General features: G+C 49.2%; 1 protein-coding gene across 2 annotated transcripts in view; it reads right to left on the reverse strand.

Moving 5' to 3' along the window:
* Window positions 1-2,863: 2,863 nt before the first annotated feature.
* LOC121439773 (microtubule-associated protein RP/EB family member 3) overlaps window positions 2,864-22,303 on the reverse strand; it is a 51,867-nt gene continuing 32,427 nt past the window's right edge. The window contains exons 2-7 of one of the 2 annotated variants that reach the window (XM_041640404.1): window positions 7,050-7,177; window positions 6,282-6,427; window positions 5,556-5,712; window positions 4,205-4,359; window positions 3,946-4,098; window positions 2,864-3,789 (exon numbers count right to left, since the gene is read on the reverse strand). In XM_041640404.1, coding sequence (XP_041496338.1) covers window positions 3,721-3,789; window positions 3,946-4,098; window positions 4,205-4,359; window positions 5,556-5,712; window positions 6,282-6,427; window positions 7,050-7,170 — 801 coding nt within the window. In that variant the 5' untranslated portion in view covers window positions 7,171-7,177 and the 3' untranslated portion in view covers window positions 2,864-3,720. Of the gene's footprint in view, window positions 3,790-3,945; window positions 4,099-4,204; window positions 4,360-5,510; window positions 5,713-6,281; window positions 6,428-7,049; window positions 7,178-22,303 lie in introns of both variants that reach the window. The other variant, XM_041640403.1, reaches the window with a different exon arrangement.

Raw genomic sequence — 22,303 nt, forward strand, 5'->3', positions numbered from 1 at the left:
GATTGCAGATATGCAGTAAAGACAGATCCAGATGGGAAAAATCTCTAAGTGGGTTATAGTTCACAAATGTACATAGGCTTGGGAGAGAAAAGAGAAAGAGTATAGACAGTCCTAGAAAAAAATTAAAAATAATAAACTCTTTAAAGAAACATTAAAGTAATATAAAGGAAAAAGGCCATGAAAAGATGAAAAATACTAAGGGAGTCTGGATTCTGTATGTTACTGGGCTGTCTTGATTTTTTTTTTTTGATTGCTGATGAACAAGTGATAGTTGCTAAGAGACACTGGCTTGTGATGGCTGCTGGATTAATCTAACCTATGTATTTTTTAAATATTTTGACTTCAAAATGGAGATCAAAAGGTGTGTTGCTTTGTGGAAGGGGTTATGCTTTTGTTCCCATAGAAAATGAAAGGCTATAGATTTGTTCAGGGTTAGAGAAGATCATGTTTGATGGAGGAAGACCCCCTAAAAATCTTGGCTACAGACATAAAGAAATAAACCTAGAAAACTATGACATACAACATATATTTTACTTACTCAAACATAAAATAAAAATTATCTTTGGCTAACTTGTGTACAACACAAGTCTATACTTGTATTGATGCAGATATATATGTTACCTTTGAAAGTTTATGTATTTTCAGAGAAAGGGAACCAGATAACAATAAAAATGAATGGCTCAGGTGAACCAGCATCTCAGAACACCTCTATTGTAATTTCTTCAGAGTTCTGCATCCAGAACAACTTCAAGGCTGCTGGCTGAGGTGGTCTACCCTTATAGACTACTCCAGCCAAGACTTAACCATTATCCTGATATCCTCAAGGTTCCCCCCAAAATGCCAAGGACAATAGGAAGCACTCTAGAGAAAACAATGTCCACATTCCCAAGAGATGGGTTATGGATGTTTGTCATCATTTAAGGGGAGTTGGTTACAAGTTGTGTTGGTCATAGTCAGGAATAAAGCTAAACAAAAAAGTTAAATCAAAGATCTCTTTCTAAAAAAGGGGGGGAATACAGACAAGATGAAATAAAAAGGTAGATTTTTAAATCTACTTTAATCCAAAAAGCAACTATTAATCTTAAATATTTTACATTGGTATGGATTTTGGTTTACTGATACAAATTTAAAGTTATTTTTGTTACACTGTATGTGTGTTTCTACTCTTGTTTGGGTTTATGTGTTTATGCAGCTCATTAAAAATGTAATGTGTAATTAAGAAATACAGATTTGTAGTCATCTATAGTAATCAAACTTGTAGTCTTATTAAGTATATTTTCAAGGTTAAACAGATATATTTAGATAGATAGGTGATCTTCAAATACTTCAAAAACCTAAAGAGTATAACATTTAAAATGTTTTAATAATATAAGGCTTTTCTTGACAGTGAGACACATCTGCTCCTAAAAGCACCAATTTACTTCAGAGAAGATGATGGACATCGAAGAAACTCTGCATGGAGTTTGCTTTCTTTGTGGCAAAAAGCTAGCCACTATGCAAAGAAACTGTCCTTGCCTCAGTTGCTGAGAGGATGCAAAATAGAGTGACTGCCAAACTCTGACAAGGCAGGACAATCCATCAAAATTCCTTATTTCTCAGAAATGTCTGTCAGATATACTAGGCCTGTATGTTAAAGATGGATATGCCAACATTACAGAGGAACTTTGGGTGACTGTCCAGGCAGCCAGATGTCTCTGCCATTAGGTAATATTATATCCTTCTATGGTCTTTGATGGAGTTAAAGACTAAATAGTTAGACTCAGCTTTCCTTAGTTATGATAAAAATAAATTAGGCATAAAACTTTAGACTCACAAAGATAAGATAGATAATAGAGTATTTTCCCTAAATTTGCCAAATACAAATGGACTGGATAGTGCAGTTGAAATTCTTGCATATTAAAGCCTTCCTTTTTAATCAGATAAAAAGGGGGAAATGCTGAAGAACAATCCTTTTGTATACTGTAAAGATGTTTTGCTCTCATTTTTTTTTCGAGACAGGGTTTATTTGTAGTTTTTGGAGCCAGTCCTGGATCTAGCTCTTGTAGACCAGGCCTTGAACTCACTGAAATCTGCCTGCTTCTACCTCCCAAGTCCTAAGATTAAAGGCGGCACCACCAAATAAAGAACCAACTGGTCAATAAGTAGGCAGGAAGAGGTTAGGTGGGAGAGCCAGACTGAGAGAACACTGGGAAGAAGGGCAGAGTCACCAGCAGACACTGAGGAAACAGGAGATGAACACGCTGTGCTGAAAAAGGTACCACCACATGGTAGAGCATAGATAAGAAATATGGGTTAATTTAAGCTGAAAGAGCTAGCTAGTAATAAGTCTAAGCTATCGGTCAAGCATTTATAATTAATAGTAAGTCACTGTATGGTTATTTTGGGAGCTGGTGGTCCTGACAAAAACCTCTGCTTACAGTAGGGGTATGTGTAGAAGGTGTTTTTGTCATCCACTGGCCTGTAAGCTGTCCCTAATAAACTCATGTTACTCATCAAGATAATGTGATTATAATAATAATAACAGTAATACTATATCCCTAATAAACTCATGCTACTCATCAAGATAATGTGAGTGTAATAATAATAATAATAAATAACAGCCATGAGTAACTCATGCTACTCATCAACCTGATCAAGTCATTTTCAGGACTATTGTTGCCAACCCATTCTAGGAGTCACATAAAACCTGCCTCAAGAGCAGTTAGCAGCCTTGGGAGCTGGGTGTAGGTGGAAGCCCAGTGACAGTGGTGGCTTCTGATAATGTGAGCTGTGCTGCATGGCTGTCCCTCAGGAGAGAGGAGGACAGAAGGGGATGTGCTCTGATATCTGGCTATGGCTCAGTTGAGGGAAACATGGCAAGGACTTTTACCACACAAATTTATTTAAATAAAAGTGAACACATATGCAGGCTAGTGCCCAGGGGGCAAAGATGGGGAGGTGGGAGAATGGGGGACAGACAGAAAATGGGGGCCAGGCAGAGTCTGTGTGGTATAACCAGGCTGCAGGAGGGAGTGGCTAGGAAGCCTTGGGGCAGTGCTGGGCTTCAGTGCTGAGGCAGGGGCCTTGGGTGAGTGAGCCCAGTGCCAGGAGGTCATTTCTATCCCTCACATGCTCCCTTCTCTCTCCCTGATCCCTGGACTCACAGCACTGCCTCCTCAACCCCCTACCCCCTTCCTCATACCAGCCTTTCCCTCAACTACTGAGAGAGAAGTCAAAAGACAAAATAAATAAGAATTGGTGAGTCCTGCCCAGTCTCGGCTATAGGGAAGGGGAGCCAAGCCAGGAAGACTGCCCCGAGCCCTGCTGTCAGCCCTGAAGAAGAGCAGTAAAGTGCAAGGACAATCCAGTAAGTAAAAATATACCAATGCCTTTGTCAAATATACAGCTGCTGGCTGTCGGGGAGCAGGGGGCTGGCTGGTGGGTGACGGCAGCACCCTGGAAAGTATTGGCCAACACAGCATGGAGACAACGGAAATAAATAGGAGTGGGGAGTGGACAGGGGTCCTGGACGTCCCCTGGGCCAGTGCCACTTGAGGGACCCAGACAGAGCCTCATCCTCTTACCAGCCCCAACCTCCCGAACCCCACTTGCCCAGTTCCCCAGTGCTGCGGCACTGACACAAAGCACCCGGCTGGCTGACTGGCTGTAGGAAAGGACTTATAATGTGGGGTGGGCATGGGGGGGCAGGGAAGCCACAGTCAGTCAGGGCTGGTGCCGCCCTCAGTACTCGTCCTGGTCTTCCTGTTGGTGTTCTTCAATTTCATCATCCTCAGGGGGTGCAAATCCCTCCTGGAGAGGAGGAGAGAGAACAGTGAGCCAGCTGCCCAGACTGAGGGTTCAGGTTCCACACACAGTCTAGAGACAGGGCCAAGTGGCCCCAGGTTCAGAGGTCTAGCCTGCTTTCCAATCTTGGTAGAGTAGTGGGAGGGGTGAGTGAGGGCTCACCTCAGTGGCGTAGAGAATGCCGATGATGCCCGCGATGACAGGGCTGTTTTCGCTTTCGTGTTCTTGGCAGATCAGCTCGATGTCACGCAGTTTGCTGAAATAGAAGTCTCGTTCTTTCTCCAGCCCATCCACCGTCAGCTTCAAGTCCAGCAGCTGCTTAGGCAGGAAGAAGTATTTATGCCAGATGGTCCTGCCTCTGACGCTTCTGCCTGCCTTCCTCCTATCCCCAGCGTCAACTCCCCTTTCCTATCCCACTCACCTGTTGGTTGAGCTCAAGAATCTGAGCATCAGCCTCATGACCACCATTTCGGGCTGATGGGGGATTCTTCCGAAGGATGCAGGGTGGGGCCACATTGCTGAGTCGGCCAGAGGTCTGCATGTTCTTGGGGCCTGTGGGGGACGTCCTCTGCGGAACTGTACAGAGGACAAGAGTCAGACGACACGGCACAGCCCCTGAGACCCCGGTATGAGGACCATGCAACAGACAGGCACTCTCCCTCAGAAGAGCAGCTACATCTAGGCCTCCAGCCTCAGCCACATGTGACACTACAGCCACTGCACAGCCCTTTGGCAAGCCTGAGAGCGTGAGTGCCACAGGAAGCGAAAGGAAAGGTGATCTGGGTATTGGGACCTGAGGAGAGCTGGCCTGAGGGCGGGATGCAGGACACTTGGATGGTGAATTTGATGAAGTGGAGTTGGTTGGCTCTATACTGACAGATGAGACCCTAGAGAGCAGCTGATGCAGTCTGTCCCAGCAGAAGCCAAAGCCACCCTCAGTGAATCTCAGCCCCACTCCTCCAGCTCCCTCTCAGTTTGGGCTCCGTTTCCCCCTGCTGGGCTGGACCGGTATTGCACAGTGGTGGAGGACACAGGCTCCTCCCTAGCACAGCCTGCATGCTGTGGCTACTTGCTCTTAGCAACTGGCACCTCCCTAGACAGCAGCTGCTTCTAGTGCAAAGCAAGCAGTTGGGTGGGCCAGGCCCAGGCAGGACAGCAGCGCAAACGGAGGAGGTGGCTCTGCTATGACGGGTCAGATGCGGCTGGGAGCTGCTCCCCTCTTTCTTGCCACACACTTGCTGTCACCACAGGCCTCATTGCTTCTGTTGCTGCTCCTAGCAGCCCAGCAAGGTTTCATTTCTGGAAAGGAATCTCTAGGCTGTGGGATTTTGGAACCTGCTTTCGGGTATCCAGTGGGCAGGGATACACAAGGGGCTTGGGTCCGGGCTCCGGGAGCTCAGCCTGATGGCTCTGGACAGTGGAGCCAGGCCCCACCCAGCTTGAGGCAAACAAGCTAGCTCATGTTATTCAACAAAGCATCCTGGGTCTCAGCAAGCTGCTACCATACCTGGTGCAGGTGGCTCCCCTCTCAGGACAACGTTTAGAGCCCTCTCACCCCAAAATGGGACTCCCCATCTAGGTAAGCAGCAGGTGATGTCATCTGAACTCCGAGATAACAGTCTCCTCCAGGCTGGCAGGGCTGGGCCGGTAGCCCAGGGAGCACTCCTGGCTGGATAGCCCTGCCGGCCCAGCCCCCCAAACTCCCTCCACCAGCTTGGGCATGTTACCTGCTGTGCCAATGAGTTTCTTGGATTTGTTGAAGATCTGATCACCTGGGTTAGGAGGAGGCGCTACGTCCTGGCCCTGCCGCGCCAGCAGAGGGTTATAGTCCTTCCCGTCATAGTTTGCGTCAAAGAATTTCTTAAACCATTGAATAAACTCAAAATTATCTTGGAACTTTCCTTTCACTAGTTTCTCTACAGGAATGATCTGAAATAGACCACAGAAGCACATCATTTTAGGCAGCTGCTGTGGAGGACGGCCTTCCACTGTGAGCACAGGAAAGCCGGCCTAGGCCACAGCATTGTCTACCTTCTCCATCTGCACCCCCTCCCATGGCACCAGAGAGGACAAGCAGGCTGGCAGGCCCCACCAGGGAGGAACTCAGGGACATTCCTTTCCTACAGGCACAGGAAAAATTGTGTGGGAGGTGTCCCTGCCGCCCGCAGGTGAACTGGAGGCTCAGGGTCCATATGGGCAGCATAGCCAGCTGGCATGTTGTGGGCCTCTGAAGAGATGTGGCAGGGGTCATACTCAGAGCCTTAACATCTGGAGTGGGCGGGCCATGAGGAGAAAGGGAAGGAGGTGTTGTCTCGGTGGGGTCTGGGCCGGTGCATTCACTGTGACTTGAGCTGGGTGGACAGCATTCTTTTTAGGGTTCAGGGTATAAAGACATGTGATGGAATAAACCAAGTAGCCCTTGTCACCCTGGCTGGTGGGTCATCTTCTTCCCCAGGGCTACACCGCTCCTCATGGACCCCAGGGGTACAGACACCTACTTTATCGACACCCATCTTCTTGAAGGCTGCTTGCAGCACCTTGAAGTTGTGGATGTATTCGTGTTCTAGTTTGGCCTGAAACTTGACCTTCCTCAAGTGTACACAGCCAGGGAAGAGCATGTCCATGAACTGGCAGTAGGCTGCCCCTGTGAGGAGAGAGGCGTGGCTGACGAAGGGGCCTCCCCCACTACCTGGGCCCCTGCTGCTCTACTTCCCAAAGCCTAGCCCCTCTCCCTTTGTCCTGCAGCTAGGGCTTGTCCATCTGGGATGTTAGATACAGTTAAATTCTCCTTGGCTTTACAAGAACATCCATGATCACCAGTTTTGTATTTATCTGGTGGTGGTGCTAAGGACTGAACCCAGGGCCCTGCAAATATGGGACAGGCACTGTACCACTGAGCTACCTGCCCAGCCCCCATACTGATCCAAACCATGCACTGGTGCCATTCCAAGCACTTCAGTAAGTAGGAGAGCCCTATGCCACCTGACAGAGACAGAGGATGGCTCTTTGACTGGATGGGAAAACTGGCACCTACAAGGGCTGCAGCAGAGAACAGAGTTGGACTCAGAGTGGCTCCATGGGACCCCCATGCTGTTAAATGGTGGCTTCCCTGTCTGTCCTGGCTCTGGTCACCCAGGAATGCCCCATCAGCTCTCCACCTTTGCAGCCTCAGTTTTCTGATTCCGACTCTAAGTATCACGTGCTCTCCCTGCTCTTCATCTTCACGTTAGTTACAGTCATGTGAGCCTTTCCCATGGGTCACCTACCCGAACAGAGCTGTTCGATCTTGGTATAGTTGAGGTGCAGGGAGTCATTGACCCACGCGAGCATATCATGGCGACTCAGATTCTCGCTGGTCACAGATGTGGAGTACACATTGACGGCCATACCCCAGCTGTAAAGAAAGAAGAGATGATGGCTTTGAGCTCTCCCCAGCCTGGTTGAGCCCTGGGGACACAAGGAGCACTCTTTACACAGTCTTGCAATTCCCATAGAGAACGAGTGGGCTTACATGGATTCCTTAGACAAGTTAACTAGTGTCTTTTATACCTAGGCTCTCTCCAGGAGCTGATGAATGATACAAAGTTAACTAAGTTTCTACCTTCAGGAGACAGGCAAACCTCAGCACAGAGAGAAGAGCAGTTGATGAACACATGAAGGTCAAGAATGGCAAAAAATAAAAAAATAAAAAGGTGTGTGTGTGTATGTATGTATGTGTGTGCATGTGTGTATATGTGTATGTGAATGCGTGGGTGTGTGCGTGTGTATGCGTTTGTGTGTGTGTGTGTGTGTGTGTGTGTGTGAAAGAGAGAGAGAAAGAGAGAGAGAGAGAGAGAGAGAATCTCTTTGGCTTGTTAGGGTTGTGAAGGCTCAGAACAGAGATGGGAAGAGATTTTCTGGGCAGACCAAGTAATGGGGTGAAGGGGCCCAGTAGCCCAAGAACTGGCAAGAACAAAGGCATGACTCATTTCAAGAGCCCTGAGTTGCTAAGCAGGCCTGGAGCATAGGTTTCTGTGTTGAGGCATGATGCAGTGAGATTAGCAGGGACAGATCTGGAAGGGTTTTGTTTACCCCCGGGGAAATTCTATTTAGTCAACTGGAAGTCACTGGAAGGTTTTAAACAGACAGTAACCTGATCAGATTTCTGTTCTAAAGCCAACTAGCCATTGCTTCTCCTCTGCCTCTGCATCCCCATTCCTGTGGCCAGCGGTCTACTAGATGACCCACCCAAAGGCAACTAAGTCCCATTTGTCCAGAACTGTCTCATAAAACATCTTCGGTATTTACAACTGCAGAGACTATAAACACCAGACCTGAATCAGTCTTGTTATAAACCTGTGAAGTCTGCTAGCCCAACAACCCTCTCTTCTGCCATCTTCCAGTATGCCTCATTCCTCAGCTCCCCCTCCTCAATGGTCCAGGCTCTTCCCTCCCTCTGACTTTTCTCATAGTTTCTGGCAGCCACAGCTACTGGGTACCTCCTACAAAGCCTTCCGGCCATCATCCCTTCTCCCACATCCATTCCAACACCCCTGAATTTATTTAACAGCAGGCGAGGACACCCACACCCCAACTTCAAGCCAACAGTGGTAAATAAGGCGCCCAGGCATGCGTTCGTTTGGCAAACTTGAACTGTTTAGCCATGGCAATGTTGGAAACATCTGGGCTCGATATTCACAGGCTAGGATGCTTTGCACAGACCACTGATGATTTCTGAAGGTTTATTTTATTTTGCCACTCTGGGCCAAAATGTTCCCCACTCCTACAGATGGCGCTGAGCAGAGGCATTCAGGCCAATCCAGGAGGCAGGCGTGAGCGCCTCGCTACCTACCACCCCGAACAGAAGTCAGGAATCAGCTGCGCTTGGTCGTTGCAAAGAAAAGTGGGAATAAGTTCCTATACCTTGGTCTTTATTCGAAACGGAGAAACAAGTGAGATAAAAGCACTATATGCCCTAAGAACTGAAGAGCTCTTATTTCTGGAATAAAAAATGTTTCCAGGTTTTTTTGTTAGTTCATTTGTTTTCTGAGACAGAGTTTCTCTGTGTAGCCCTGACTGTATTGGAACTAGCTCTATTGACCAGGTTGGCTTCGAACTCACAGAAATCCACCTGCCTCTGCCTCCCAAGTGTTGGGATTAAAGGTCATCATCCCTGGCTATTTTTCTAGATTTAATGTGCAGTGTCTTTGGTAAGGAAGACAATATGGCCCCAATTCCTAGTACCCTGCAGGCAGCCATCCCCTCCCACAAGTACCCCCAACTTGATATGCAGAGATGCACAAGGACTATCATCTCTAATGAGATGGTGTCCACACAGCCCAGTGCTGTGAGACCAGGGATGACATGTTGTAAACCACTGGGGGAGTAAATGAATGGACTTCGGGACTGGGGACAGACTGCCAAAGGCAGGCTGAGGAGAGAGCTACCTCTGGCTCCTAGCTGGAAGAATTTGGAGGTAAGGCAGAGAGACAGGGTCTGTTTAGGAGTAGCACAAATGGTAGGAAGGGAGTCCCACTAAAATATTTCCAGAGCTAGAGATGTAGCTCAGTTGGTGGGGTGTCTAGCACGCATGAAGCCCCGGGTTTGATCTGCATGAAAAACCGGAGGTGGTAGCATGAGACATAGTACCGTCCTTCTCCACATCAACCTGGAGACACACTCTTGATGGGCTAGACCTAGCTAGACCTGGAGACACACTCTTGATGGGCTAGACCTAGCTAGACCTGGAGACACACTCTTGATGGGCTAGACCTAGCTAGACCATCAAACTGGACTTTGATCAAGCCGCTCACGCTAGGCCAGGCAGGTGTGACAAGTCCAGCTGTAGAACAGGGCTCACTCAGCTTTGTGTGGGCTGCCTTGTCCCTGGCCCTCACCACCGCTGTCTAGTGGAGCCTATGACATGCATCTTTAACTTAAATGAACCTTTCCTTCAGCATAAAAACCACAAAAGAAAAATCCTGTTATTTACTCCTAGTTCTTCTCTGTTTCAAAATAAGCCCTTTCCTTCACTCTCTGGGGGAAAGGGAGACGAAGTGGGGCTCAAAAGCCAAGAAAAACAAAAATTATCATCGTGGGACTTTCTAAGGACTCAGGATCTGGCAATTTCAAAGGTTTCCCAGGATAATTTTGACTGAGTCTGAACCCGCTGCCCTGTGCCTGACCCTCAAACTCACTACTAGTCATGTTTCTATGCCTGGCTCCCCCGCAGGAAGGGCCCGGAAACATGGTCTGCCACTCAGGGAAGCTGCTGAAGGGATGGGTGACACCCTTTCTCAGTGTCTGCCGTCACTCTCTGACTTGGGTCCCCAGTTCCACTCCTTGGGTCCACAGAGAACTTCACTATGGGACTCTGTGGCATTCTGGGCAAAGCTAACAGTGGTGTCCTTGCACTCACAAAAGCATCAGTGTGTCTGCCCCTACTACTTGACCAAGTTCCTCAGGGCCGGGCTGTGTGATTTACCCCTGGATTCCCTGCTAGCACTTGGTGAGCAGTAATGGCCTAACCACATTGGTGGAAGGTGGAGGCTGGAGTCAAGGCTTCTGAGCCTCTAGGGGAGTCCTCCGAAGTACAAGCAGGGTGGTGAACAGCATGGGTGGATCCTAAGCCTTTCGAGAGGCAGAATGGGAAAGAGTCAAGGATGACATTTTATCTCCTATGTTATGGACTGTGGGGGTTGAAAACCTGCCCCATGTTCAGGGAGATAAACAGTCGAATCAAACGCCACAATGCGCGGCAAAACCAAAGCACGACGGGAAGTCGAGGAGGCATGTAATTCAGAGAGAGGTGGACCAAGTGGGCGTGTCTGCTGGGCTGGGTGCAGTGGGCACACCTCGTTCTGGTAGCTGTCAAAATGAGCCTCTCCCATATGGACTCATTTCTCCAGGCGGCCCCTGAGCTCTAGTCTGCTGACACTCTGGGGCAGGCCTAAAAGGGTCTAGGCTGGTGGGGTGGTTCTTGTTCTTAGTTTTGCCATGGGAATTCTTGAGTCAAATAAGGGATTTTATTCTGTGTAATGGGTAAGACTTTCAAAGGCAATGGTCCTATACTTCACTCTACAGTCTATGACCTTCAAAAGGGTTTTTAGCCTGAGGGAGGCCTTCCTGGGGGAGGCCTTCTGGTTCTATGAAACCAGACCTGCTGAAGGTTTAGGTCCACTCCATGCATTCCAGAGGCTCCACACTAGGAGAAGCCAAACTGATGGAGGAGGGTCATCTTTCTATCTGTTGTTTCATTGGTTAAGTAATAAAGAAACTGCTTGGCCTCTGATAGGACAGAAAATTAGGTAGGCAGAGTAGACAGAACAGAATGCTGGGAGAAAGAAGCTGAGTCAGGCAGTCGCCATGATTCTCCCACCGGACACAGATGCAGGTTAAGATCCTCCTTGAAAAGCCACCAGCTCGTGGTGATACACAGAATATTAGAAATGGGTTAGATCAATATGTAAGTGCTAGCCATTAAGAGGTTAAAACTAATGGGCCAAGCAGTGTTTAAAAGAATACAGTTTCCGTGTAATTATTTCGGGTAAAGCTAGCCGGGTGGTGGGAAGCAGCCCGCCGCTACTATTTCAACACCAAACCTGTGTTTGCATGTGCCTGTGTGTGTGTTTGTACTATATATGCATACTATCTGTCTCTCCATCTACCCATCCACCCACCTGTCAGTCTGTCCATCCATCCATCCATCCATCCATCCATCCATCCATCCCATCCACTCACCTATCCATCAATCCATTTATCCATCTATATCCATCTATCCATCTATATCCATCTATATCCATCTATCCGTCTATCCGTCTATCCATCTATCCGTCTATCTATCTATCACACATTGTTTTTTAAATCCCAGGTGATCCTGCTGTAAGCCAGGTCAGAGAACCACAGTCATCATCTTGGCAATGGCATAGGCTGGGACAGCAGCATTTATTTATTTTTGCCACCGCTCTTGAGGGAAAATGTTAGTGTCTTCCTCCTTGGTATCAAGACAAATCTCTAGTTTCCTTAGAGTTCAGACTACAACTGCTCTCAGGAGTCACCAGAAGCTACATGACTACTTGTGTCCAGGTCTCCTCCTTGGCCAGAAACCTCCCATTCTGTCAGTGCCCCGTGATGGGGGAAGGGGCATTTCCCATGCTTCCCAGCTCCTTTAAGGGCCAAGTAACCAATCATGTAACCCCTCATCACTGGCCTTTGTGAGAGAGCAGCCAATACCAGAACCAGAGTGGTTCTTGCAGGTGGGGTGCTCTCTGCTCTGGCTGGGTCCATCTTGGGTCAGGGGGACTCATCTGATGGGTCCTGTGGAGATCTACACACCTCCTGTAGTGCCATGAAGAAGCCAGCCTTGTGGCCCCTTGTTAGGCTTGGGGACAGGGGCACACGGGCGCCCTCTTTTCCTGTCCTGAGTCTGGCCCTGTGCATGGAAACAGACACGCCAGCAGGTGGCACCCAGGTCCTTTCTTGCACTGTCTCTCCCAGTCAGGGCCTTCTCCCTAATAGCTTGGATCTGAGCTTCCCTTTCCCCAAAGAAGGCCAAGTTCCCCCCCCCCAATCTGGTAACAACATGGAAGGGGGTGAATGGGATGCCTGTCACCTCAGAGCCAGGTCAGTTGGAGTGGCCCAAGCAGAGTTTATACTCAGATTCTGGGATGACTCTAGCCTTCACTTCTCCGAAAGCCATTAACTCAACAACTGGTTCAGCGTGTGATGGCCCCTTGGACTGAGGACTGACCCAGGCCCAGCACTCAGTGGCTGGGGCAAAGGCGTATAAAGCACTGGCCCAGACGTTTGCTTCCCATTGGAGCAGCTGCCTGAACGGCAGCAGCGTCACCCTCTGCCATACCTTGTAATAGTAACAGACTTGCCATCAAGAGCTTTTTAACTCCCGGAAGAGGGTGACAGGAAACCTCCCAGGGGCTACACCAGCCGGGTCTTCTAATGTCCTTATTAGAAGGACTACTATTCTTGTGACAAGATGACTGTCTGGAGAAATGTCCTTCCAGGTTAGCTAGAAACTCGAGGGTCACACCAAGATGTGGTTTTGGGAAAAGCCTGCTTTCCAGGGCCTTGACTCCTGTTACCAGCTCCAGAGTCAGAAAGGATGTATAATCCTGTGACTTTGCTAAGTCATTGCCTGAGCCAGGATCCTCAGGGTCTGGGGGCCCACGGCTTTGGATAGGAGGGGAGTTGCTGCTTATTCTGCTGGCTGGGGCCTTGAAAAATGGTTACCAGGAACAACCCTTGATAGCTCGGATCAGAAGGGTTTCTAGAGGGCTGGTGAGATGGTTCAGTGGGTAAAGACCTCAGCTGCCATGCCTGATAACATGAGTTTTACTGATCCCTGGGACCCATAAGGTAGAAAGAACTGAGGTTTTCCCGACTTCCACGCATGGACTGTAGCACAAGCACGTACACACACATGCAAATAAATAATTCTTTTAAAGGGTTTCTATAGATTCCCAGTACTTCTCAGATACCTGGTCTCCCTGGCTGGCACTTCCGCTCCTAAACTGCAGACAGTATGTCTAGAGGCCCCTGAGGTCTCACATTCTAGTGTTTAATTGCCTTATCATCATCTTAACTACACTTCGTTTTTGCTGTTTTGAAATCTTGAGTGGACATCCATCCTCTACCCATGTCTCGAAGACAATTCGGAGGCTCCCATTTTCTCTAATCTCTAGAGATCCCTTTCCCTCAGGTTCAGCCTGGCTCTGGAGAATTCTCTGCAGGTCCCAGGTCACCAGCTCCGCTCAGCACAGCTATAAACTCACATAGCTTTTCTCCCCACAGTTTGAGATTGATATGGTGTCAGCTCCAAAACCTTTGTTGAAAGAGTCCTGGATCTCTCGTCAAACCACTCAGGTTCAAATCCTGTCTCTTCCATATGTCTTGTTCTATTTTAGGCCTTACTTTTCCGCATTTATAAAATGGGTGGCTCCACCAGATGGCGCTATTGAGAGCTAAGTGAACTACGTATGTACCGAGCTCCGAGCACATACAAACTCTGGTGCCCAGTATTGCTAAGTGTCACCATTTTACCGAGAAGACAGAGTCCAAGAACACTTGATTCAGAGAGGGCACCTGGCACACAACTCCTGTCAGGTTTCAGAGATCCTAACAGTGGTTCAGAAGATACCTCAACACTGTCCTGTTCTCCGCCCTTCTGCCTGGGATAGCCATCAGGGTCTGATATGATCCCCTCCCAAGTTTCCCCATATAGCAGCCGTTTGTTGCTGTTGTTGAGACAGGGTCTCACTATATAGTCCTGGCTGGCCTGGAACTCACTTTGCAGATCAGGCTGGCTTTGAAGTTAGGGAGATTCACCTGCCTCTGCCTCCCAAGTGCTGGAATCAAAGGTGTGCAGCACCAGGCCCAGCTCCATATATCTGCTTTCAGAGGGTATCCTACCTTGAAGGAAAACTGGACCTGAGAGGAGAGAACTCTGTGGATCCTGCCAAAATATCTCCACTCCTGATATGGGGTTATGCCCATTGTCTCTGGGCTACCCCTTCCTGCCAGGCCCAGGGGCTGAAGTCGCCTGTCTGAAAACACTGAAGAATTGCTTTTCCTTCCCCGTTTGGCTCACACACTCATGCTATTCCTGGGATATGTGGAGGCAATATATGACAGCAGGGATGGAGGGCTCTGAGGGCTGGCAGAGACACAGGGTTCTGCCAGCGGGTCACAAAGCCCTGGCATGCCTAGCCAATCACCTTCTTCTCATGGCTGAGTGAAGACCTGACTCACAGAGATGTTCACTGGCAAAAACCTGCATCAGTCAAAGCAGAGGTGGGTAGGTGAGTGGTTTAAGGGTTTTACCAGGGGACACACGTGCACCCACTCTGGCAGATCCAGCATAAAATCTGGGTGGTGGCGGAGGCACACAGGGACCAGGGCTTCTTCAGAAGTCCATCCTCACAACATTCCTAAATAGCCGAGTTCTTCCCCTGCTGTGAGCCCTGCTGAGGTCTCAGTGCTGGGTAATGGGTCTTGTCTTGTCAAACAGGATTTGAATTCGTACAGGTGTTTCCATGGGCTGGTCACTGCCAAGGGAATGGTGTCTTTGGGGGAGTCACAGTGAGTGTGCTCTATCTGATCATAACTCAAAGGGCTAAGGGAGAGCTAGGCGTGTAGAAATAGCTCTTATTGCCCAAAGTAGCCCTTTTAGTAAGGCCCATCTGAATGGGCAGGGAAAAAGACAACCATTTCTTTTAAAGGCTTTTCTCTGAATATCTATCTTTCCCACCCCCAAGACAGGGTTTCTTTGTGTAGCCCCAACTGTCCTGGAACTTGCTCTATAGACTGGCTGGCCTGGAACTCAGAGATCTACCTGCCTCAGCCTCCTGAGTTCTGGGATTAAATGCATTAGAGGTGTGTATCACCACACCAGGCCACGTTTTTACTTTTTGAGACAAGGTTTTGAAAATTTTATGTGGATGATATGTTTTGCCTGCATGTAAGTCTGCACACCGTGTGCATGCCTGGTGCTAGGGGAGACCAGAAGACACAGAACTGGAGTTACAGTCTGTTGTGAGTTGCCATGTCAGTTCTGAGAGCTGAACTGGGATCCTTTGTAGAAGCAGCAAATGCTCTGAACCACTGAGACATTTCTCCAGCCCCATTAACATATTTTAAGCCAACAAAACGCCATGGACCCATCATCAAACCAAGAAGAATGTGATACAATGAGAATGTGGTGCATTGAGGATGTGGTGCAGGGAGGATGTGGTGCAGTGAGGGTGTGGTGCAGTGAGGATGTGGTGCATTGAGGATGTGGTGCATTGAGGATGTGGTGCAGTGAGGATGTGGTGCAGTGAGGATGTGGTGCAGGGAGGATGTGGTGCAGTGAGGATGTGGTCCAGGGAGGATGTGGTCCAGGGAGGATGTGGTGCAGTGAGGGTGTGGTCCAGGGAGGATGTGGTCCAGGGAGGATGTGGTGCAGTGAGGAGTGGTGCAGGGAGGATGTGGTGCAGTGAGGGTGTGGTGCAGGGAGGATGTGGTCCAGGGAGGATGTGGTGCAGTGAGGATGTGGTCCAGGGAAGATGTGGTGCAGTGAGGAGTGGTGCAGGGAGGATGTGGTGCAGTGAGGGTGTGGTGCAGGGAGGATGTGGTCCAGGGAGGATGTGGTGCAGTGAGGATGTGGTCCAGGGAGGATGTGGTGCAGTGAGGAGTGGTGCAGGGAGGATGTGGTGCAGTGAGGATGTGGTCCAGGGAGGATGTGGTGCAGGGAGGATGTGGTGCAGTGAGGGTGTGGTGCAGTGAGGATGTGGTCCAGGGAGGGTGTGGTGCAGTGAGGATGTGGTCCAGGGAGGATGTGGTGCAGGGAGGATGTGGTCCAGGGAGGATGTGGTGCAGGGAGGATGTGGTGCAGTGAGGGTGTGGTGCAGTGAGGATGTGGTGCAGGGAGGGTGTGGTCCAGGGAGGATGTGGTGCAGTGAGGATGTGGTCCAGGGAGGATGTGGTCCAGGGAGGATGTGGTGCAGTGAGGGTGTGGTGCAGTGAGGATGTGGTCCAGGGAGGGTATGGTGCAGTGAGGATGTGGTCCAGGGAGGATGTGGTGCAGGGAGGATGTGGTCCAGGGAGGATGTGGTGCAGGGAGGATGTGGTGCAGTGAGGGTGTGGTGCAGTGAGGATGTGGTGCAGGGAGGGTGTGGTCCAGGGAGGATGTGGTGCAGTGAGGATGTGGTCCAGGGAGGATGTGGTCCAGGGAGGATGTGGTGCAGTGAGGATGTGGTCCAGGGAGGGTATGGTGCAGTGAGGATGTGGTCCAGGGAGGATGTGGTGCAGGGAGGATGTGGTGCAGTGAGGGTGTGGTGCAGTGAGGGTGTGGTGCAGTGAGGATGTGGTGCAGGGAGGGTGTGGTCCAGGGAGGATGTGGTGCAGTGAGGATGTGGTCCAGGGAGGATGTGGTGCAGTGAGGGTGTGGTGCAGTGAGGGTGTGGTGCAGTGAGGATGTGGTGCAGTGAGGGTGTGGTGCAGTGAGGATGTGGTCCAGGGAGGATGTGGTGCAGTGAGGGTGTGGTGCAGTGAGGGTGTGGTCCAGGGAGGGTGTGGTGCAGTGAGGATGTGGTCCAGGGAGGATGTGGTGCAGGGAGGATGTGGTGCAGTGAGGGTGTGGTGCAGTGAGGATGTGGTGCAGGGAGGGTGTGGTCCAGGGAGGATGTGGTGCAGTGAGGATGTGGTCCAGGGAGGATGTGGTCCAGGGAGGATGTGGTGCAGTGAGGAGTGGTGCAGGGAGGATGTGGTGCAGGGAGGATGTGGTCCAGGGAGGATGTGGTGCAGTGAGGATGTGGTCCAGGGAGGATGTGGTGCAGTGAGGATGTGGTCCAGGGAGGATGTGGTGCAGTGAGGATGTGGTACAGTGAGGATGTGATGCAGTGAGGATGTGTGCAGCGAGAAAAGCATCCTCCTTCCTGGACAGCCCAGGGAGGAGGCCCGGCTTTCATGACCGAAGAACCAGATTTGTGACAATACTGAATGTGGGGCTGTCTTGAGGGGAAGGAGGAGGCACTGCTGTGAGGACCGAAGGCTGCATCATCTTGGCAGCTGAGCAACTCTGAGTATCATCAATATATTCAACTCCTTTTCCTGACTCAGGGTCCTGAGCAGGCAGAGGGCAGGGACAGACTTGGATTTTGCTTCTCTGCTGCCTGGCTGCCAAGGATCTCGGCAGGAAGCAGAGAGGTGTCTTGGGAGCCGGGCACCCTTCTTTTTTCTTCAGTTAGAGTGGGCCTAGAAGCCTGTATGCAACAGCTGCTGAGTGGTAAGAGAGGCATCACCAGAGGTCAGGGTTCAGACGGCAGAGAAGGGCTCAGAAAGATGATTTTCTGTTCTTTTTTATGTGTTTACTCCAAGGAAGTGCTGTTGGCTACAAGGAGAGAAGAAATACCAACTTGGTATCTGGATACTCAAACAGTAGCCTTGGGACTCTCAGCATAGTCTGAAGCCTTTTCTTCAGCAGCAGACAACACAGTTCCCCAGGTTACTCGGAGAAGGATTGCAGGATGGTTCCAGAGAAGGATCTGGCCATGTTCCAGAAGTGTCTCTCCCCCTAGCATGTCCAGAGAAACAGATAGCTGGCCCATTGCAGATGGCCCAAGGACAGGGAATGGAACTGGGACATGTTGGGAGGAGAACATTCCCGTTTCCAGAGACCTATTGGGTCTGGCATCTCCTTCGTGGCTCTCCATGCTCCCAAAGCCTGTCCATGTCTCCGCAGACATATACAAACCATATTACTTTATGTTCTTTTAAAACTACATCTGGGCCGGGCCGTGGTGGCGCACACCTTTAATCCCAGCACTCGGGAGGCAGAGGCAGGCGGATCTCTGTGAGTTCGAGACCAGCCTGGTCTACAAGAGCTAGTTCCAGGACAGGCTCCAAAACCACAGAGAAACCCTGTCTCGAAAAACCAAAAAAAAAAAAAAAAAAAAAAAAAAAAACTACATCTGGGCTTCCAACATGGTTCAGTGAGTCAAGGTGCTTGCAGCAAAGCCTGATGATCTGAGTTCAATCCCTGGGACTCACGTGGAGGAAGGAGAGAACCAACTCTTCCAAATTATCCTCTGATTTCTACATCTACACCATGGCACACATGTGCATAGACACACACACACACACACACACACACACACACACACACACAAAACCAAAAAGCAGAGCTACATCTCTTCTGATCCGAACCTTACTATAGTAATCCAGCACAGTGTTAAGTTCTTGGCCTTCCCCAAATGCTGGATTTCATGAACTGATTGTTTCCTCTGGCCGTGGCTCGACACTTTCACTGTTTTCTCCTTCCTTCCCCCTATTTAGTGTCCCCTTAGAATCCTCCAGTTTTACCCCCTTGCCCTTTCGACAGAGCACAGACTGCTCATTTATCCTCCAGCCTTTCTATCCACCTACATGGATAAAGCTGTCCAGAACAAACTTAGGATTCAGTGTTGTTTGATTCTCTGTCCTCTGTCCTCTGTCCAGCACTCCATCCTCCCTGCCTACCTTACAGGATTAACCCCAGGTGGAGACGGATTCCACCTTAAGGATGCACACTGGTGAGGTCCCAGAAAGCCCGCCTACCTTCCTGGAGCCTCTCTTCTGGCCTATCACAGGCCCTGAAATACCTACTGGGAGCATCACTCACAGAGGTCAGAGCATTTCTCCACCAAAGGCTTTAATCACCAACTCAGTTCTACATATGAGGAAATGAAGGCTCTGGATTCAAGCGATTTCCCCATGTTCATGATTATCTACTGGCCAAGTGAGGGCTGAGTCCAGGCCTCCTGACTGCAGATAACTCTTTCCAACACCATCACCCTGACTGGAAGAAGGGTTGATGTTTGCATAGCCGCAGTGCAGAACGCTACACTCGGCTTCCTAAGCAGGAAGAGGAGGGAAGGAATTCTAGAGGTTTCGTCTGTCTCTCTCTAACATACCATTTCAACAGCCTTACTTTCAACCAACAAGTATTTGCTGACCACTGACTCATGCGTTCAACACAGTGAGGCACCTTGCAGCCCCAGCACCACCAGGCCAGGTCTTGTCTTTAAGGAGTCTTTTGTTTGGTTGAAGACATAAAGTCATTCATAAAGAACGAGGGACCACATCACTAGAACAGCACATCTGACTTTCAGACACCCCACTGGCCTGCAAAGGATGAGTGGGCTCAGTAGGCAGGCAATTCTGGGGGAAGGGATCCCTGCTCTGGGCCTGTAAGATGACAGGATGTCAGAGAGCAATGAACACGGGGAACCTGGGGTATGGAAAGTGTGTTTACTGTCACTTTTATTTGACAAAGTGAGCATGAGACCCGTGACTAAGTCCTGGAGGAGGAATGTTAGGGTGTGCCATCAAAGGAGAGGAGGCCAGACCAGGTGGGCAAGTCTCAGGAGCCAGGGAGGGGCTGGTTCCAGGAGGAGGGTGGCAGTCCAGTTAATGACGTGACCAGAACTTAATGGAGTGGTCATTAGTGCGCACAAGAAGGAGAAGGAGTCCTGAGTCATTCTGTCTGCGTGAGGAAGGAGGCTGGACCTCCAAGTGACTGGGAAGTCCCAGCCAGAGGAATGCTAAGGAAGGAATTCAGGAGTTTGTCATCAAGATCACTTGTGCCTGTGGCAGACAAGGGACTGGCAGCCTGGAGAGCGGTGAGATTTTAAGTGTCATATAGATTAAATATAGACTTGTTCTCTGTGGCCTGGTAGGTCCCACATTCCTTCAGAACTCATGGTCTACCCGCCCAGGTCAGTTCTAGATCTCTGCGCAAGGAGGCTTAGGAGTGGAGCATATCCCCCATGCTTACAACACGGGATCAAGAAAGAAAAAGGTGAAGTTCAAGTTCAAGGCCAGCTTGAGCAACTTAGTGAGACTCTGTCTCAAAGTAAGAAAAACAAACAAAAAAAAGTTAAAAGGAGGGAAGGAAGAAAAGGATAAACAGGGCTGAGGGTATAGCTCAGCTACAGGGCCAGCTTAGCTGGGTAAGGACCTGGTTTTAATTGCCAGTACCCCAAAGAATGAGGGGAAATGTTAATAAAATCTACATGAAGTTGAATATTTAGGAAGAAATGTTTTTTAAAAAATATTTTTATTTATGTGTATGTGTGTGTTTTGTGTATGCTGCCTGTGTGCAGGTAGATACCTGGGAGGTCTGAAGAGGGTTTCAGATGCCCTGGGGCTGCAGCTACAGGAGGCCATGAACAACCTGGTATGGGTGCTAGGAACCCACTTGGGGTCCTCAAGCATTCCTAATTACTGAGCCATCTCTCCAGCCCAGAAACTAATGTTTTCAGGATTAACTTGGTGTTTGGTTTAGTTGTATGGTTCACTAGAAGCCCTTCTGACTTCTTGTTTTAAGGAAAGTTACTGTAAGGCGATAAGGAGAAACAAAAGGATTTCTAGGGACATATAGAGACTGCCCTGTTCTCCACCCTCCAGTCCGCCCACCGCAGTGGAACCATGTGCCCCCCACACAGGGCTCCATGCCAGCTACTGGGCAAGGCATGCGGCCTATAGGAAGCCATGAGACCCAGGCTGGTGCTGGGGAGAAGTGAGAGAAATGACCAGAGGAGACACACTCAGCTGAGTAAGCTGCTCTCCTTTTCTTGTTAGGAAAAGCAGAGTCTGAACTGAGTGAGGAGGAAGGGAAATGAATGGGGGCAGAGAGGCCAGCCAAGAGCCTACCCAGAATGCACGCGTGGGTAAGGACGACTAAAGCAAAGTGAAGCCACATCGCCAGCGGCTCTGGATGCCAGGGTCAAGGCGGACATTCGCCAAAGATTATTTTCTTGTGAATACAATATGTTTGCAACAATACAAAGTACTGGCAACAACACCACAGTTAGAACAACAATACCATTTCTGAAGAGAAACCATCGAGCCACAGCATTTAGTAACCTGACTCCAGGGACAACTTCCAGAGCTCTCGTTTTATATCGTCTTTTCTATGAAACACCAAAAAGAACTGATTCCAAGGACTGCTCCAAGTTTTGAAAGTTTTTTATTTTAAAGTGATTTAAGTCTTGAAATTCAAACAAAAATAGGGTTCTCAGGCGTCCTCATCTGGACTCTCCCAGCTTCCTCCTGTCAGGCTGTACACAATTACTAACAACAGGTCATTACATTTGTTACCTTATCTTCGTGTTGTTCCCCGTGGCTGTGATAAAACACCTGGGCAAAAGCAACTTAAAAGAAGGTTTATTGGGCTCATGGTTGCAGGCCACAGCCTAACACCGCAGGGAAGTCAAGGCCCCAGTTACTGGAAACAGCTAGTTAGACCCAGTCCAGGACAGAAACTGAATGGGTGCAAACTTGTTTGTGCTCAACCTGATTTCTTTCACTCAGTTCAAGAGCCTAGGTCCGGCCACCTGTAGGTAATCAAGACCAACCCTGCAGACGTCCACAGGCCAGCTCCATCTAGATAATCCCTCACTGAGACACTCTTCCCAGCGAATTCTAGGCTGTGCCAAGTTGACAATTAAACCCGATCATCACATATATCATTAATTAAACTACAAGCTGGGAGTGGTGACACACTCGGGTAATCACAGAATTTCAGAGACAGAGATTAGGAGCTCAATACAGAGTGAGTTTACGTTAGCATGAGCTATGTGAGACCTTATCTAAAAAACAAACAACCAATCCAATCCCAGGAAGTCTCCAAAACAACTAAACAAAAAACTGGAAACACTGTTTTTCTTTTGGTTCTAATGAGGAAGCAATGATTTAGGGTTTCAGGGCTCTGAGCAAATCTATAATCCCACCTAGTGGCACGCTTTGCGAGGAGTGTCAGGGTCTTTCAAGGAGCACATAAGGCCTCTCTCGATTATGCTTTGGTCCCTCTTTGTTCTGACTTTACAGGGCATTGTTCAAGTCTGTGGAGAAATCGAGAGGCAGATGATTCTGAACGTCAGTAGATCCAGCCCTAAGAATTTGAGGAGTAACTGGATAGCTGTCACTTGGTCCTCTGAACTGTTCCAAGGTGTTTCTCAAAACATTTTGTTCATATCCAAGACCCCTGAACTAAACAGTATAATTT

The sequence above is a fragment of the Microtus oregoni genome, unplaced genomic scaffold (assembly GCF_018167655.1).
Source record: "Microtus oregoni isolate MIOR12 unplaced genomic scaffold, Mior012 000062F_ref0000492, whole genome shotgun sequence".
NCBI classification, from domain to species: Eukaryota; Metazoa; Chordata; class Mammalia; order Rodentia; family Cricetidae; genus Microtus; species Microtus oregoni.